The sequence below is a fragment of the Acanthopagrus latus genome, chromosome 20, assembly GCF_904848185.1.
Source record: "Acanthopagrus latus isolate v.2019 chromosome 20, fAcaLat1.1, whole genome shotgun sequence".
In the NCBI taxonomy this organism is placed as follows: Eukaryota; Metazoa; Chordata; class Actinopteri; order Spariformes; family Sparidae; genus Acanthopagrus; species Acanthopagrus latus.
Window position 1 is genome coordinate 17,806,969 of NC_051058.1, and position 17,134 is coordinate 17,824,102.

Sequence of the window (17,134 nt, forward strand, 5' to 3'; positions counted from 1 at the left end):
ATGATCCTAAACCGTACCAGTATGTAATTTCTGCCAAAGCCCCAGGAACAGCGCCACCCATTTTTCGCAATGTGCTCCAGTAACAGTTGTGCAAGCATGGTGCCCGGATGAAGCACAGATTTACATAGAAGAACTAGATACCAGGTTTAAAGATGGCGCCCATACAAACCAATGAGAATTGGAAAAAACGTTTTCCGGTTATGCGTAGTAGAGTTTTTCACGCTGGTGTTGCAAGTTCAGTTTACATTGTTTTACATCACTTTGATGTAAGTTTTACAAATATAAAACCTCCATTCATAATAGAAAGAGTCATAAATGACCTTGTTTGCTGTTTTGCTTTTTGGGCAATACCATGAGTGGCCACCAGGCTAGATTGGAAGCACCCAATCTAGGACTTGGGATGAACCCAAAATCCCAGGAAGTACACCAGGCTTTGAACCCAACAAGCCCATGTCACTTGACTATCTGTGGCCCACAATGGCTACAGGACACAGTTTTTTGAGCATCGCAAACCCTGCGAAATGATTTGTTTCACTGTCATAATTTGAGCCATTCAGTCTGCTAACTTTTGGAAGGGCCAGAAGAGCCACACTATTAAATAAAATCTTTCACAGGATTGAATGGTGCTCTGCCTCTGACGCTGTGTCCATATTTTCCCTCAATAGATCCATGAATAACTTCCACTAGAGGTCTCAATCAAAACAAAACATGATTTAACTCAGGAAATTGGTTTACTTTTACTCTTTATGACATTGACTCATTTATCACCGGATGTTTCTGAGGAAGTTAACAGCTACAGTCGAAAAGTGCTGTTACCTTGAGCAAAATAACAGATTTCTGCGGGTTTGAACAGTAGGAATCATGTTAGTACACAAGTCAACAATACGTATGATAAAAGTCTAGACTTTTTTTCCCCATTCAGCCTCGAGAGCTTCAGTGAGTTTGGGCACTGATGTTGGGGCGATAAGGCTTCGCTTGCAGACAAACGCTCCGGTTCATCACAGAGGTGTTTGATGGGTTTGAGGTCAGAGCTCTGCCAAGTTCTCCCACACCAATCTCGGAGGACCATTCCTTCACGGACCGCACTTTGTACAATGTTGGCATTGTCGTGTAGAAATCTTTCCCACAGTGCTAGAAAGTTGTAAGCACTGTTGTCTAAAGAATCATTGCCTGCTGTAGTATTTACACTTCCTTTCACTGGACATGAGAGGTGTCCATGTACTGGCTGTGTGGTTTAGTTTTGGTTTATATTGCTTTGTCTTCAGCTCATTTCTATGGAAGCAAGTGGAATTCCACTGGATCGCATTTTTCGTTGGAACCCATTTCAACAGAATGAATAGTCCCAATGAAAACTCGTCACAGCAAAGTGTGTGGATGACAAACAGAAAACAACAGAGGATAGTGCTCAGACAAAATCGAATTTTCTTCCATTACAGCCTCAGTGACTATGTCTCCGTTTAAATGACAACAGTATTGCTAAAAAAATGGAAAAAAACAAAACAAAACAAAAACTTTTGCTTTTAAAAATGTTCAGCGCTCAACAATAACACTGAAAACAGTCATTGTGCACATGAACTCACAGAAATGGTTGAAGACGCTGCAGTGTGCAGGTCAAACCAATAGGTGGCGGTTTCTTCTACAGTGCAGTGATCCGTCACGTCACAGCAAATTTACACTTTGTGTTAATTAACACAGTCAAGTCGGCAGCTTGATAGTCTGTCATTGTTCTTGTTGAACTCATACTCATGTACGGTCTTTCGGCTGAAAACGTAATATGTGTAAATTTGGGCCGTGGCATCCTGATTTGTGTTTCATGCCCCCAGAACACAGTTTTAGCATTAACAAATGGCGAAAACGCAACAAAAATGTACAATTTTAAGCAAAAATCCATGTCATCCATCACATTGCAGTAATGGTTGAGCAAAATTACATTTTGCGTTTAGAAACAAAGCTCGATAGTCCGCCATTGTTCTTGGCTATTGGCTGAAACTGCATTAAACAGGTACGAATCAGGGGTTGTGTTTTCACAGAGATTGACAGTTTACATGATGGAAGTGAGCTTGAGTTTATTTCAAAGATTACACTTTGCATTTCAGGCCCCAGAATTGGGACCAAAACGTAACAATATTTGACTTTTTTGTGCAAAAAACAGAATTGTGTAAACAGCCTCTATATTTCCTTTCAGTGATCATCTTGTCTTGATTTACTAGAAAAAAGTTAACTCCCTCCATATTTGGAGGAACTGCTCCTTTAAGCATTGTGGCGAGGATGGTTGCAATATGACAGGTTTAACCAGACCATCAAGATCACCCGCTGCAGTAATCAACTGCAACCACCATCACCCCATGTGCACTCATTCATTTCATCCTTCATTCATCCCCTCGGTCACTTCTCATTCTGTTCATTCAGCTGTAATTATAAACCATCACCAGCCTGTGCGATCTCACTTCCCATCACTGTGGCATCCTTCTCTCTCTCTTTTTTTTTTTTTTTTTTTTTTTTAACCAGACCTTCAGTTCACCCCTCGCAGAGATCCTGTCACCTCACTGACCCTCTTTTCACTCCTCCTCGTCCTCCTCTTCATCCTCCTTTCACCACAGTGCCGGTTCCTCTCGCTCTCTCTTTCTCTCTCCCTCTCTCTCTCTCGCTGGGAAGTCATGTGACTTCTCTGAAGCTGAGCCCTATAAACCAGCAGTACTTGGGGGGCTCAGTGTCTATACAGCTCTCTGATTGGCTCTTACATTCAGATGCACACACACACACACACACACACACACACACACACACACACAGAGCAGACCCCCTGTTCTCTTCTTTCAGGAACAAATGTGATCCCTCACAGTTAAAGCGGAGGAGGAAAAAGGGGGCCGTTAATGTGTTTGAATGCCACATTTTGCAGGAAGAGGAGTGTTCAAATGGAGAAGTGATTGGTCTTTAATGAACCGGCAGTTCTTGCAAGGTGAAACGCTCACCCCGGAGAGATGCCGTTTTGTTTCCTATCACGCTCTGTTTATATCGTGCCGCGGCAGATCAATGGCTGAATGGACTCGGCGCAGAAGGGCTCAGCTCCGAGACTCGTTTTAATCCGATTGGAATCCTCGTTGAGACGAAACACAGCAGCCCGTCAGTTATTGGCAGAAAAGTGCCACCGTCCAAATGTCCAGTTTCGGGCTTGAAGGCTTCTGTTGTTTCTAATTTGCAGTGAAAACCTTGTAAAAGCCCAGTGTATAATTTAAAACAAAACGCATGAAAGCTGTTTTGGTTTTTAACTCCCACGTTTAAATCTGACGCTGATATCCCAGCTGGTACTGTATGTGTAGCTGCAGGGTTAATGATTTGAGCCAACATGGAAACCACAATAGAAGAGTATTGATAAAGAAACGCTGAGGGCAGCGCCGCCTCTTTGATGTCAGTCGACTCTTTATTATGTAACTGACGGACGGCCAAAGAGCGACACCCTCCCACACAGTTTCCTACTGCTTCATACAGTCAGTAGTAATCTTGGCTCAAATAGTGTGTGTGTGTGTGTGTGTGTGTGTGTGTGTGTGTGTGTGTGTGTGTGTGTGTGTGTGTGTGTGTGTGTGTGTGCGTGCGTGCGTGCGTGATCACATGCTGGCAGGTAAACAGTAGTGGGAGTAACTACTGGGAAGGCTGTGTAAAGGGCCATCCAGCTATTTTCAATTCTAGACCACATGTTCCCGTCTTTACCTCTATTTACCTTTGTTTTTGACATTCATGGCGCCCGGAGGATGACTTTTGTTGTCCCTGACTTTTCCATCATCCATCCCGTCCGTGTTTACCTTCGACGAAGAGGTTATGTTTGTTTCGCCCTTGTCTTTGTTTCTTTGTTGGTTGGTTTGTCAGCAGGATTACACAAAAAATACTGAATGGATTTTACCAAAAACTTGGATGTAGGATTGGTGTCGGCCCAGAATAGACCCCATTAACTTTCTGTGCAGAAAATTTTCTCAATTTCTTTAACGTTGTGAGGCGTCTGATCATATCTTGCACGCTACCTTTCCTTCTTACTTGATTTATTCTGCCTCTTTCCTTAATTTCTTCACATCTATAGATAAATGACCCCAAAACTGGAGATGCAAGGTTTAGATTTGACACTGAAACTGATCAGAATTTGTTACTTAAACAGGCAGTAGTCAACTTCTTTGCTTCTGCTTGTCATTCTGAAGAAGGGGAGTGATAGAAACTGAGGTAAACCAAGAGTGAACTAACGGGCATTTACTCAGTGGAGAGCACCGGTGTTGTGTCAAAGTCTGTTCCCCTGTTGATATGTGTGGTAACAGGTCAATTCAAAACTGGCATTTATTTTTGCTGGATCATTAATTAACAAAACCTGCCTACTCACTAATACAACCCGTCTTTTTGCTCTTCCATTCAAAGCACTGAGATGAAGTTTTATAGACAAATTCTGATTCTTATGGTCGTTTTTTTGCCTGAGACAGTAGCCAAGCCGCTAGTGGTAGCCACGTTGCTAACGTTGTGTTTGAAGGTTGAAACGATTTGTTTATTTCCACTTTTAAATGTGTACTTTTACTTTTGTCACTTGACATTTGACTGCCAATTATTGCAAACTATGACAGCTGTTAAATTTTGCATGCAAGAATTTAATCGTACATGCAGTGTTTTTCTAAAAGTGATCAGATCTTTTTGTTGATTCTTTGATATAAAAGCAGTACGACACCAGCGCCTGCTGTTGTAAAGCTCTTTGCTGGAGTATGGGGGCATGCAAGTGATGACGTGATGCATTTATATGTGATTTCATATGTGATATATCTGATCAGACCCAATATAGGTATTAATAATAATAACTATATGGAAATAGCAGTCTTTTTGCTGATGGGCTGGTTTGCCGTCACAGGTCGTTTATAGTCGTCAGAGGAATCACGAGAATGTTTCATGAACATCTCAAAGTTCCTCGTAGTCACTTTTAAATGACTTGAGCATTTCTTCCATCACTGAAGGTAACTCCTGGGCGTTACCATTGATTCATGACCAAAAGCCCCTTACTCACCACATATGTATGTGCACATGCTGGCACTTCTGTGCGCCCGCTGCGAGTCTCATGTTCAAACGTTACGCATTCGTATTCGCTGGCTGCGGGGACACGGTGACACCTGAGAGTGTCGGAGGGTTTTGGTCTGAGTCCACGCTGTTACAGTAAGCCATTTGGCATCCGAGCTCCTGTGCCGCTACGCTCCCACAGCTGTGAATGGAGAAAAAAAAAAAAATCTACCCCTTAGACAGAAGAATGCTACCGCATCAACATGCCCCACAACCTGTTTTGTACCTTTCAGGCCGTCCGAGGTAGTTTTCTTCTTTGTTCCGGAGCCAGAAACAGCACGGGCGTGCCCATCCGTTAGGCTGTCCAGGTGTTACGGGAAAAACCATTTCAGTGATGATTTCAGTGAAAATAAAGTTAGTCACAATGAGTCTGGAGCAAGGGGGGATGGTGGTGAAGCCCGCTTAGAAAAATATTGTGGTTTGAGTGTATGTGTGTGTGTGTGTGTGTGTGTGTGTGTGTGTGTGTGTGTATGTGTCACAATGAGCTGGTCAGTGAGTGCACGCTGAGTCTTTACAGGCTTGCACACCACGACATACATGCATGTTGAGCCGTCTGCACGCTTCCCATATGGTTTTTATTGATCCGTGTCCCTGTTATACCCCTCCTGCTCCCTCTTGTTCTCTCTGTCTCTCCCTCTGTGCGCTGATGGTGAAGGAATGATGGAATGCTGGAGGGTAAATCTCTGGTTTCCTGGAAGCTGGTCTGGCTTTATCAGAAGCGGCTGTGACAATACTCGGGCTGATGGGCCAACCAAACGTCTTTCCTATAAGCGCCGATCAGCCAACAAAAAGCCTTCCTGGAAGAAATAATCAGCAAACCGGAGGCCCTTCCTGGAAGACCTCTGCGGATCGCTCGTTGCAGGGCATATTCTCTAACCCTTTAATATTCTTTCCACCTTCTGCACTTGACAGCGTTGACATTGGCGCGAGCCCAGAAGTGAAACGCATGGAAAAAGCAACTGTTCATAACACTTAGATTTTAATCAGACAGCAAGAATGTTATCATACAAAGCAGCTCACATTTAAAAAAAAAAGACGTTGCTCAACTCGTTTCATCGTGCCACATTAAAACACAACGTTTTATAGCCGTGAAGGGGGCAAACGTTGGTGTGAATGTTTTGATTGTTCAACAAGTCCGACAAAAAAAAAAAAAGTTGCTCAGTTGTTAGAGAGCCGGGTGTTGTGCTTGGCCCGGGGACTCTGTTGACAACTGTTGAGCTGGACACAGCAAGTCATTACCCGAAAAAATGAATCACGGTGGAAAGATTTTCTGTGACTGTGTGAGATTCACGAGAAGAGCGAAAGGATACAGGCAAAATATTCCAGCCCCGCTAACCAGGCAACTACGGGGAACATAAAATGAGTCATAGTGAGCTGAGCTGGCTTATTTAGACAATGTGTGTGTGTGTGCGTTTGTGTGTAAAACTGGATTATTCTGGTTGGATTTTGGGAAGAAGGCTCACTCATTTCTGTTTGTCTCTCGCACTACGTCAGTTTCGTCTGTAATTGCCCCCGTTGCTCAGTCTTCCTCTCATAAACATGTAGTGTCACCCACCTACATTCACTCACACACACACACACACATACGAGAGCAAAAACAGCAACTTTTGACACACACGCACATTTTTTCCTACAAGTGTCATAGCAAAATAAGGAACTGAGGCAACTCACTTTTGAATCATTGTAATTACCTGTACTGAGGTAGGCAGTAAAAACAGTTGTTAAACATTGTCACCTCCATAGAAGTCTGTTGGCTTGTATCCAGATATGTGTGTGTGTGTCTGTGTGTGTGTGCATGTGGTGTTATGCATTGTATATGTACTATTTTATCAGTGACAACAGTCAACATTAACCCTTTAAAATGTCATTCCACTTATGCTCAGTGCTCAGTTGAGCAAACTTGGCACTCGATGGACCTTGATCCACCCTCCCGTCCCCTGTTAAACTTTTATGTGCTAGTTTTGTCTCTGCTGACAAAGAAGAAAAAACAAGTTCAGAAGACGGTTGAAAGATGCTGATAGGGGACCACGACCTGTACTTTGATACCCTGATCACATGGAAGGCGTGTCACATCTTAAGTTTGGCAAATGTTGGCAAAACGCTCCTAACTAGCTAATGTGTTACTTTTAGCTAAGGTTAGACCCAAGAACGTTAGCTAACGAACAGAAATTAATTACTGTTAGCCAAAAAAATGTTGTGACATTATATAGATGGCATTATCTCTGAGGAAACGTCACGTTGTATGTCACATCTTAGCTAATGTTAGTTATAAATGCTACCTAACTTGCTAGCTAACTGTTTGCTAACATTACATCAAGGGGAGTTCGCCTAATGTGCGATCACCGACGCCAGCCAGGTTTGCTTCCATCTTATTTTTGCGGGAAGACCAAAAAATATTTGGAAATGGACAGAGGTTGGGTTGTGACGTTGTTTTAATTATCATTAGCCAGGAAACACAGCTAAAAAAGGTTACGTCACAATGTTAAGTCACATTATATTAGATGCCAAGATCTTTAAGACACATCATATTGTACATTCACATTTTTTTGTTAGCTAATGTGTAACTTTTAGCTACTAACGTTATATCAAGAGGAGCTAGCCAAATGTCAGCAACGTTAGGCAGGGTTGCTTTCTCCCTAGTCACGTGGAAAAGACTTGGGGAAATAAAAAAACAGATAGGTTAGTTGTTGACACATTTTTAACATGAATAAGCTAGAAAACAAAGGTTACAAAAGTCATTAAAATGTAAAGATACATTGTTAAGATTCAGTGATCTTCACGGGCACATCACATTCTGCAGTCACACTTAGCTGACGTTAGCAAACTGCTACCTAACTTGCTAGGTAAAGTTTAACTGTTAGCTAATGTTACAGAAAAGCTAGTGTAATGTTGGCCAGGTTTGCTTCCTCCTTGTCTCTGTATTGACGTTCAAATGATTACAAACAGACAAACAGGTCTGCTTTGGACTTATTTTTAATATGACAGACATGAATTATCGGTACCCAGACGACAAAGGTATCACTATGTCATTAGATAGATGCCACGATCTTCACGGGCACATCACATTGTATATAGTCACATATTAGTTTGGCTAACGTGTAATGGTTGGCTAACGTTACATCAAGAGGAGTCTATTCTAGTTTTGCTTCCATCTCATTAAGATTCTGGTTAGCTAGCTAGAAGACATCAAGGCTTCTCTTGTTTTGTCGAGACTGGAATGACTTTTCATTAATACACAGTTTTGCCCTGATCATAAAACGAATCATTATGAAAATATCGTACTGTACTCTTCCATTGCGTACTGTATTCCTTGCTCTCGGCTTCTTGGAGCCATATGGTATAATGTGACTCTAAACTAAAGATAACTGCGGCGCGAGGCTAAACATGACCTGCGTCGCCATGTTTCTATTGTCAAGCTTGTCTGACTTTACAACTGTAAATAAGCCTTCTTTCTGTAATACTTTGAATTTTTCTACTCCCCTTCTCTCCAGGTGAAGTCCTCCATCTCTTTCTCAATCTCTCTCTCACACACACACAAACACACACACACCCATTCTCTTACACAAAGACACCTCACTCACTGTTTCTCATACACACACTATCACCAGTCAAGCCGTAAAAAGTCAACTCAATTAAAGTGCCTCATTTCCTGGAAGCCAGCCTCAGACAGAATAGTAGGTATGCAGGGAATGGGACCTGTGTGCGTGCGTGTGTGTGTGTATGTGTGTGTGTGGAGTATAGAAAACTGAACTCACCCTCTGCTTAATTTTACCAGCAGCAATTTACACACACACTCTCTCTATCAGCACTCTGAACACTAAAACCGCAGGCCGTCATAAATCTTCTCCACGTGGACCCTTTCACCTATTTGACCTCACACACACACGCACACATGTATATCCACACACACACACACACACACACACACACACACACACACACACACTCTCTCTCTCTCTCTCTCTAGAGGACACCATCCTCACTCAGCCCCTCAGGCAGGATGTATAAAACCGTACTGCATTCCTTTCCAGTTAGGTCCAGCCCAAAGTGAGCTTTCTACACAGTGACTGCTGTGTCAAAGTGTGTGTGTGTGTGTGTGGTGGTGTTAACATAACTGAGTGCTTCTGGGAATCCCTTTGTTGCTGTGTGTTGTGTACTCCTTTCTGCAGGGCACGTCTGACATAAACTGTGACGCCCCCCCTCCCTCCCTCCCCTCCTTCCTATATGCTCTCTCTGATGACTATGGAATTTACCCACAATGCTCTGGCAGAGAAAAAAAGAAGTGATGATTGCAGTAATTTTAACCCTGCGATGAGCGTGTGCGCATCGTCCCTGCGCTCGGCTCTGCTCTTTAAAAAAAAACAAAAAACAGGCCTGCCGACTGAATAAACACCGCTTTGTTTGCCTAGGAAATCCCATTTGTCAGTAATAATCTGGTTTTCGGGCCGGGCAGTGCCGGAATACAAACTGCTTCACAATGTTTTACGGTAAATTAGAGCTTATCCAGTAAATATTGACTCAATTGAGCAACAGAGAAAAAGAGGAGAGACACACAGTGAAGCAACACACGGGGCAAACGCATTGACTTTTGTAAAAATAGTGCTCTTTAATATAAATTATTGAAATATTTTAGAAATATAAATATGTGCAACGTTTCCATTTATTTTATTTATTTCTTTTTTTTTTGTAATGCTTTGTCATTTTCAGATATTACAGCTTGTGTTCTGCCAGACTAGTGGCCAGCCTTTGAGCGAGAGAGTCTTTATAAAAGACAAATGGTTTCACATACATGTGTGGTTCCACCGGCTGCGACACATGTACCAACAAAAAAAAAAAAAAACAACAAAAGAAAAGAAAACTTGGTGTTGATGTGAGAAAATAAAAGACTTGAGATTCGTGTCACTGTGGTACATTTTCAGCGCTCTTGTCTCAATGAGATGGCAACATGAAAGGGCGACCACTCCAATATGGATCACAGGTAAAGTACGAGCACTGACACACACACACAAAAAAACAGCTTCGATCAAAAATCCGAGTCTTGTACTTGTCTTATTTTACAAAAAGGCTTTTACTTTTTAAGAATCATGTTAAGGAGGTGCCGTGTAGCTCAGGTGGTAGAGTGGGCGTCCTCCCATGCACAGAGGATTTGTCCTCGCTGTGGCGGCGGCCCCGGGTTCGAGTCCCGGCCTCTCGTCCTGTTTCCTGTCATGTCTTCATCTGTACTTACAATAAAGGCCAAAAAACATACTTTAAATAAAGAATCACGTTAAGGAAGTCTTGTGTTCCCTTGACATTAAGAGAGAGGTAACGACGGAGGGTCAGTGGGGGTGAGAGAGAGAAAACCTTCCTACAGTTACAGGGATTAGAAAAAAAACAGTCCGCGCAAACAGCTCGTCTCCTCTTGTGTCCTTCATGAATACCAGGAGAGGGAGAGAGCTAAAAAAAAAAGAAAGAGATGATAATGTTAGGAAGGATTTTAAGACTCGAGCCCAAAACTTTTTTTTTCTTCTTGTCTTCATGAGAGGCTTTTGGAGCAAAAACCTGGTGCTGCATGTGCAGGAGCGGCGTCCTGTTGAGCGCGATCGTTTCCTCTAAAGTCCAGACCATCAATCACGTCAGTGTTTTTGTTTAGCTGTATACCAGTATGTCTCCTCCCCCTTTCTCCCCCCATCGCCCTAGCCCACTCCTCAGCTCTCTGTCCTCTCCCTTTTCCTAATCCCATTTCCCGCTCTCCTCTTTCTCCCTCCTTGGTTCAGTCTTTCCTCTCTTCCTCCCCCCCCCCCCCGGATGATCTCTCAGATGCCCGCGGTCGTCATCTCTCCCCCCCCGAGGAGCTTTTACAGTGTCGCTGACAGTTTTCCAGCCAGTCTGGATAAAAATAAGTTCTGCTGTTTTGTTTGGTCTTCCGCCAAAAGGCCTTTGTCTCAGTAACAAGCTTTTGTCTCGGCAACAGAAGTCTGTTTTCTGTCACTGTTGAAGCGCCACATGCAAAAACAAAAAAAAAAAAATGATGGGAGGAGGAGGGAGGGGGTCAGGGAGTGAGTAATGGAGGAGGACCAAGAAACAAACAAGGAGAAGGAGAAGATGCTTTGTAATGCTTTTTTTTGTTCCCACGCTAACAAAACCTACATGTGGGTCTGTACCTGTGTGTGTATGCGTGTGTGTGTGTGTGTGTGTGTGTGTGTGTGTGTGTGTGTGTGTGTGAGCATGACCACCACACTCCCCCCCTCTGTAATGAAACATTTGCGGGAAGCAGCAGTGGAAATGTGTGCGCCACCACAACACACAAACACACACACACACACACACACTCAGACAAACAGTGTAGGTTCTCTGCATCGGGCCCCTCGTCTGGACTTCTCTCTGCAGCTCCTCCTTCAGTCGCCCCCCCTCAAGACTCTCTGCTCTTTGCCTTTCTTTCTCTCTGTCCAAAGTGTTGCAAATGTCAGACCGTCCCCTCCCAAAGCCCACGTCGACCCACAACGACCCACAACAGGGACCACCGGCACGCGTTATCGATCACGCCGTCGCTGTCATCGCTAATATCTACCGGTCAATCTAATCTTCTGCGAGGCTCTGCTCTGCGTCTGAGTCAGTCGTAGGGAGAAAAAAAAAAGTCAGCCTTTGACCTCCGGCTTCATCTGCCACTCCACCAGAGGTGGTCAGTTTGTTTTTTTTGCAAGGCAGGACGGACGAGGTAATCGTTGGTTACCCAAATCACACTCCTCTTCCCAGAACCCAAGTCAGCGGCGGCGGTGGGGGTGGGAGGGGGACTTTGGGTAGATGGTGTCCGTCAGTGTTGAAACAGAGCTGGGATCAGCTGATTCTGACCTCACATGATAAACTCTGATGGAGCACTCATCCACGTATGCACCGAGAACTGGTCGGCGCCGTCCTCCGGGCACATAGTCCATGTAGCGGAACCTCTGCGGTTCCTGTCAGTCATATCGGAGCGTCGTACTCCTCCAAGAAGTCTCTGAGTGTGTGCGGGAGCTGCTCAGCCCGCTCCGGCCCCCCCAGCCCCCGGTTGTTTAGGGTCCTCCTGCACATGTGCTGCAGGGACGACAGAGAGGTCGACAGGGGCCGCCGCAATTCCAGGGGAACCCTCTCTCCGTCGGTGTGGATCAGATAGATGCTGCGTCCCTTCATTTCCGCTTCTCCCCCACACGCCCCATCTCTGCTGCGTCCGGCGTCTGACCCTTTGCCCATGTAGTGTGCTATGAGCTTCAGCACACAGTCGAACTGTGGCAGCTCCTGGGTGTTTTGGGGGTCCGGCTGTAAGAAGAAGCCGCCTCCCTCGCTGTGGATGCGCAGGTTCTTGGTGCCCTGGGCCGTCTGGACAGAGAGGGTGAAGAAGTGGTGGTGGTCCGAGGAGTCGCGGATCAGGAAGGTGCCGGGCGGTTCGGAGCGGAGCATTGAGCTGGCCTCCCGGCCGCCCACTGCACCCCAGTAGAACCCACTCTCCTGCAGCTTACGCAACGCACGCATCACCTGAAACCAGTGCAGAAAACCCACATTACCACACAGTATTATGAAGTGTTATCAGCCAGGGTGAAGGTTCAAAGTACACACTGACAACTATAATAACATTATTGTGAGAGAACTGTTGGAGTTATTATGATGGATTTTGAAGAATGATCAATTTTGCATCACAATTTTCATTTCCACTGACAAGATCTTTGGTCATGGACGTCTCTGCAGCACCACAGTACTTGCAATCTGCAACTTGCAATACATTTCAGTCATAAACTCAGGTGTGACTCACCTGCTGGTAGTGCGCGTGCGACCTGAAGGGCTTGAAGTGATGCGGGGTGAAGCTCGACCCCTGAACCCTGCCGTCCGGAGAGGCCACGCTGCTCATGACGAGGGGGCTGCTTCCGCCGAAGGCTACCATGGTGCCATGGCCCCCTGCCTCCGCCTGCTGGTCGAGAGGCAGGGGGCCCAGGAAGGGAGCGTCGGGGTGGACAGGTGGGAAGGAGGTCGGGGCAGAGGGAGAGGTGGGAGAGGGGGAGAGGGGTGAGGGTGGCGGGGTCACACACCGGGTCCAGGGCCCCGGGGGAGAGGAGTCTGATGCATCCAGAGAGGGGCTGGGAGAGAGCACCTAAACACAGCTGGAGAGAGAGGATGGAGGACGGATTACACACACATGAATAAATGAGCACTTTGCCACACTGGTGCTCTCGGTTTACCCCCAGAAAATGCAGTTATGGCGGCTGTGACAAATGCATAAGGCAGAGACCAGCAGCCGGCAGCCAGCAGCCGGCAGGCAGGTTATATTTAGTCCACATGAATCCTGTCGTACTCGCAGCGATCCTGCTGCAGCGTGCAGCCAGACAGCAACTGGATCCTGATTGCTTTCAATTGTCTTCGATCGGGCGTACCGCAACAAGGGATTTCAGAAACGGGGTCACAGCGAAAGTGTCCGGCGCGCTTTTCTCTCCCCCCCTTGTTTTCACCGGACAGCTCCTCGTTCCCGGCGACACAGAGGCCCCATTCTCCGGTTACACTGTGACTACAAAGGTGTCCCGTCTGGTCTGGCTGTAACTGTAAGTGTGTGTGTGTGTGTGTGTGTGTGTGTGTGGAGGAGGAGGAGGAGAAGGGGAGGAGGGGGGGGATTAAAGCACGTCTCCGGGACGAGGAGGAGGAGGAGGCGCCATAACGGTTTCAGAGCCGCTCCAGAGCCGCCGGAGTGGAAGTCGGTCCGCTCGCCACAATATTGCGAAAACGAGCCCGAAAATGTGGAGCTGCGGGACGCTTCGGCTGCACTGCACCACCGAGCTGCTGCTGCAACCGTGACACAAACACGTCCTATCATCTCATCTCCTCCACTGAACCAGTACATATATATATATATATATATTTATATATTTCATTTCATGTTAACTTACCTTGCGGGTTTGCTGAGCCGCGCGCCGCAGCCGCTCGTCGCCAAACGCAAAGACACGCAAACTACCCGAGAGTAGTGCTAGATGAATTATTAACTCAGGCATTAAAATCCAACAGCAGAAAGTATCCAGAAAGTGTGGTGAAAGTGAAGAAGAGGAGGGGAGGAGGTGGTGGTGGAGGAGGAGGGGGTCTCTCTCTCTCTCTCTGTCTGTCTGTCTGTCTCTCTCTCTCTCTCTGTCTTCCCTCTTCTCTCTCCTGAAAGCGGAGGAATGTGACGATACGCGCCGGAGAGATCCCGTCCGTGTGTGGAGGAAGGTTACAGGAGGTTGTTTCCAGAGAGTGAGTAAAGCCGATGTTCGTAAGGCTCCTCCTCCCTCCGCTCACAGCCTCTTCCAGTAAGCACACACACGCACGCTCCCTCCCCCCTCTCTCACCCTTTCTCTCTCTCTCTCTACCCCTCCCTCCCGCGCGCGCACACACACGCAACCCCCCCACACACACATACACGCACGCAGGAGAGAATACAGACGCTCGCGCTCTCTCTCTCTATGGCAGATTGCCAGTAAATAATCAGCGTGACCTTTGCCGGGCCGCTTCCTGGTACTGGTGGGGTCCCTGCTCCACAAGGTGAGGCACAGTTAAAGGCTCCACAGCGTTATTTAGATTGTAGTGTTGCAGTTCTGACACACAGGCGGGATATTTCATAATCACAATAAAACTGCATGTTTTGTGTAAGTATTAGTTGTTATTTAAAAAAAAAAAAAAAAAAAAGAGGCTTACAGTTACACTGAGATGGCATGTAACTAAGTACATTTACTCAAGTACTGTGCTCAAGTATCATTTTGGAACTATAATAACAACATTAAAGAGAGTATTTTCCATTTTCTGCTGCTTCATACTTCATCTTAGAGACATATTATTGGTATTTTTTACTCCTCTAGCACAACATGCATTGGATACATTTAGTTACTTTGCAATAAGTATCACATTTACATTATTTTTATTTAACTTGCTGTCTGACGTACATAAACAAAGGTAGTATTTTTTAATAATCTCAATGTTTTGATGCTCTTTTTTGAGCAGGCTCATGGTAGTTATTTTATAAAGTCACAGACAGAGCAAAGCAATGGAAGAAATGGCTCAAAGAGACAAGAGTGTCACTTAGCAAGGAGGCAATTACACAGTAATGGTATGTAACTAAGTACATTATCCAATAACTATGTTTTTGGGTTCAATTTAGAGGCACTCGGACTTTAATTTCTGCATGTAAACATCAATAGAACTATAAAAAGGCAACATGAAGACAATAATAACAACAGTAAGGTGAGTATTTCTATTTTCTGCTACTTCATGCTTCCACTGCACCTCGTTTTGGAGGCAAAATACTGTCATTTTTACTCCACAATGGCTGCATGTATACGATAACTTTAGTTACAAGATATTTTGCAGAATGCATGCTGCAAAAAGAGCATTAACCAGTGCTGTAAAAGGTACCCACAAGTCAGACTTAGAGTATGTGATATAAAATGCATTTAAGCATCAGTAAGTAGATATAGAAATAAATGCAATTAAGTATCACAGTCAGATTCAGGTTGAAATAGATGTATTCAAAAGCCACTCTGTTTCTAACTTACCAAAGTTATCAAACGTGTGTAGTGGAGTAAAAAGTTTGTTTGCTTCCAATGTGTAGTGGAGAAAGAGCATAAAGTAGCATAAAGTGGAAATATTCAAACACACAAGCACAATACTTGTTGTCTACCACTGCAATAATGTTTACACTGTATATAACTATTAATATGCCATATTATTTAATTAGTTATTTAATTTGAATAGTTAATCATCTTACTGTAGTCTCTCTGATGCTGATGTAACACATTAATTCCCCTCACTGAGGAGCAATAAATTAATAAAGCCTTACCTTAAGTGGCTCAGTTAATCTGTTCTCAGATCAGGCTTCAGTAATAGGCTGCAGCACCTTTTCTTTCTTCTGCCTTTCTCCACAACATGACAGATGAGTAACATTTCACCTTGAACAAACCGGCTAATGTTTAGAGATAAAGTCCCTCGGGCCCTCGTGTCGTGTCAGGAAGCATCTGACTTACTGAAAACGCTCTTGAGCAACAACCAGCTCTGCTGCTCCGCTGCTGACCTTAGATACTTTATTACAAGCAAAGAAAAATGCTCCCGCGCTCAGAATCTTACTCAATTAAGTGTGTATGGCCTCTGTGAGTGTTATATTATCATTTATAAGATTGTTTGATGACTGTTACTGATACATTTGTGTGTGAGCAGCATGTAATGTCATATCTGGTCAGATGAGCAATAATGAAGTACTTTAAATCTTTGGGTAGATGTGTTATAAAGTACTCCATATACTGTATTCACTTCTATTTGTTTTATACTCCAATTACAGGTTTTAAAATCCCCATCTGTAGGGTAAATTTAGCCATTAATAGTGCAGTGAAAACTACAATATTTGCAACTGGGATGTAGTGGAAGTTAATGTTAAGTAACATAAAATAGAAATAGAATAAAAAGTGAAAAGTAATTACTTTCCAACACTCGTGACAAACGAAAGCAAAAACATTACGTGCACTATCAAAGAAGATTGCATGAAAGTAAACAAAGATAACTTACTATTTGTGTATGGAAACTAATTAACAATATGTAGCGAGAGAAAGACGTTAATAACATGACTGACACTCACAGTTAATGTTCACCTCATGCTACACTGATGATTACCACCCTTACAATAATCTAACAGACAGTTTTACAATGAGCGCTAAGTGGGTGTAGCAGGTTTAAGGTCCTCCCAGGAGAGTCTGAGAGTCGGAAATCACCTGTTTACACTATAAACTCCGCGCTGCATGACTGGAAATCTGTGGTGAGAGCTGAGGTCACACCTTCCATAGGTTATACAGAGGGCAAAGATCAAGGAAGAGTACCAGATATATATATATATATATATATATATATATATATATATATATATATATATATATATATATATATATATATATATATACATATATATATATATATATATATATATATATATATATATATATATATATATATATACACATGTAAATATATAAATATATAAATTAGGACACACTCACTCTGCTCTGTGTGACTATTTTGTAGGTTGACTTCAGAGTAATTATTG

At 44.1% G+C, this 17,134-nt stretch overlaps 1 protein-coding gene and 1 long non-coding RNA gene across 5 annotated transcripts; one reads left to right on the forward strand and one right to left on the reverse strand.

Moving 5' to 3' along the window:
* The first annotated feature begins 6,126 nt into the window (after nt 1–6,126).
* Nucleotides 6,127–9,919, forward strand: LOC119009446. The gene is made up of 2 exons (XR_005071736.1): nt 6,127–8,416; nt 8,571–9,919. It is a non-coding gene; the product is annotated as an uncharacterized LOC119009446 (long non-coding RNA).
* Nucleotides 9,666–16,670, reverse strand: LOC119009445 (suppressor of cytokine signaling 3-like). Of its 4 annotated transcripts, XM_037080719.1 has the most exons (4): nt 13,968–14,384; nt 13,382–13,863; nt 12,845–13,190; nt 9,666–12,570 (listed from the first exon to the last, which is right to left on the reverse strand). In XM_037080719.1, the coding sequence occupies exons 3-4, from the start codon at nt 12,971–12,973 to the stop codon at nt 12,022–12,024; spliced, it is 678 nt and encodes a 225-aa protein (XP_036936614.1). In that variant the 5' UTR covers nt 12,974–13,190; nt 13,382–13,863; nt 13,968–14,384; the 3' UTR covers nt 9,666–12,021. The 4 variants fall into 4 exon arrangements, with proteins under 4 accessions (XP_036936614.1, XP_036936615.1, XP_036936612.1 ...); XM_037080720.1 differs by lacking the exons at nt 13,382–13,863; nt 13,968–14,384 and adding an exon at nt 15,884–16,670; XM_037080717.1 differs by lacking the exon at nt 13,382–13,863.
* Between the last annotated feature and the right edge of the window lie 464 nt (nt 16,671–17,134).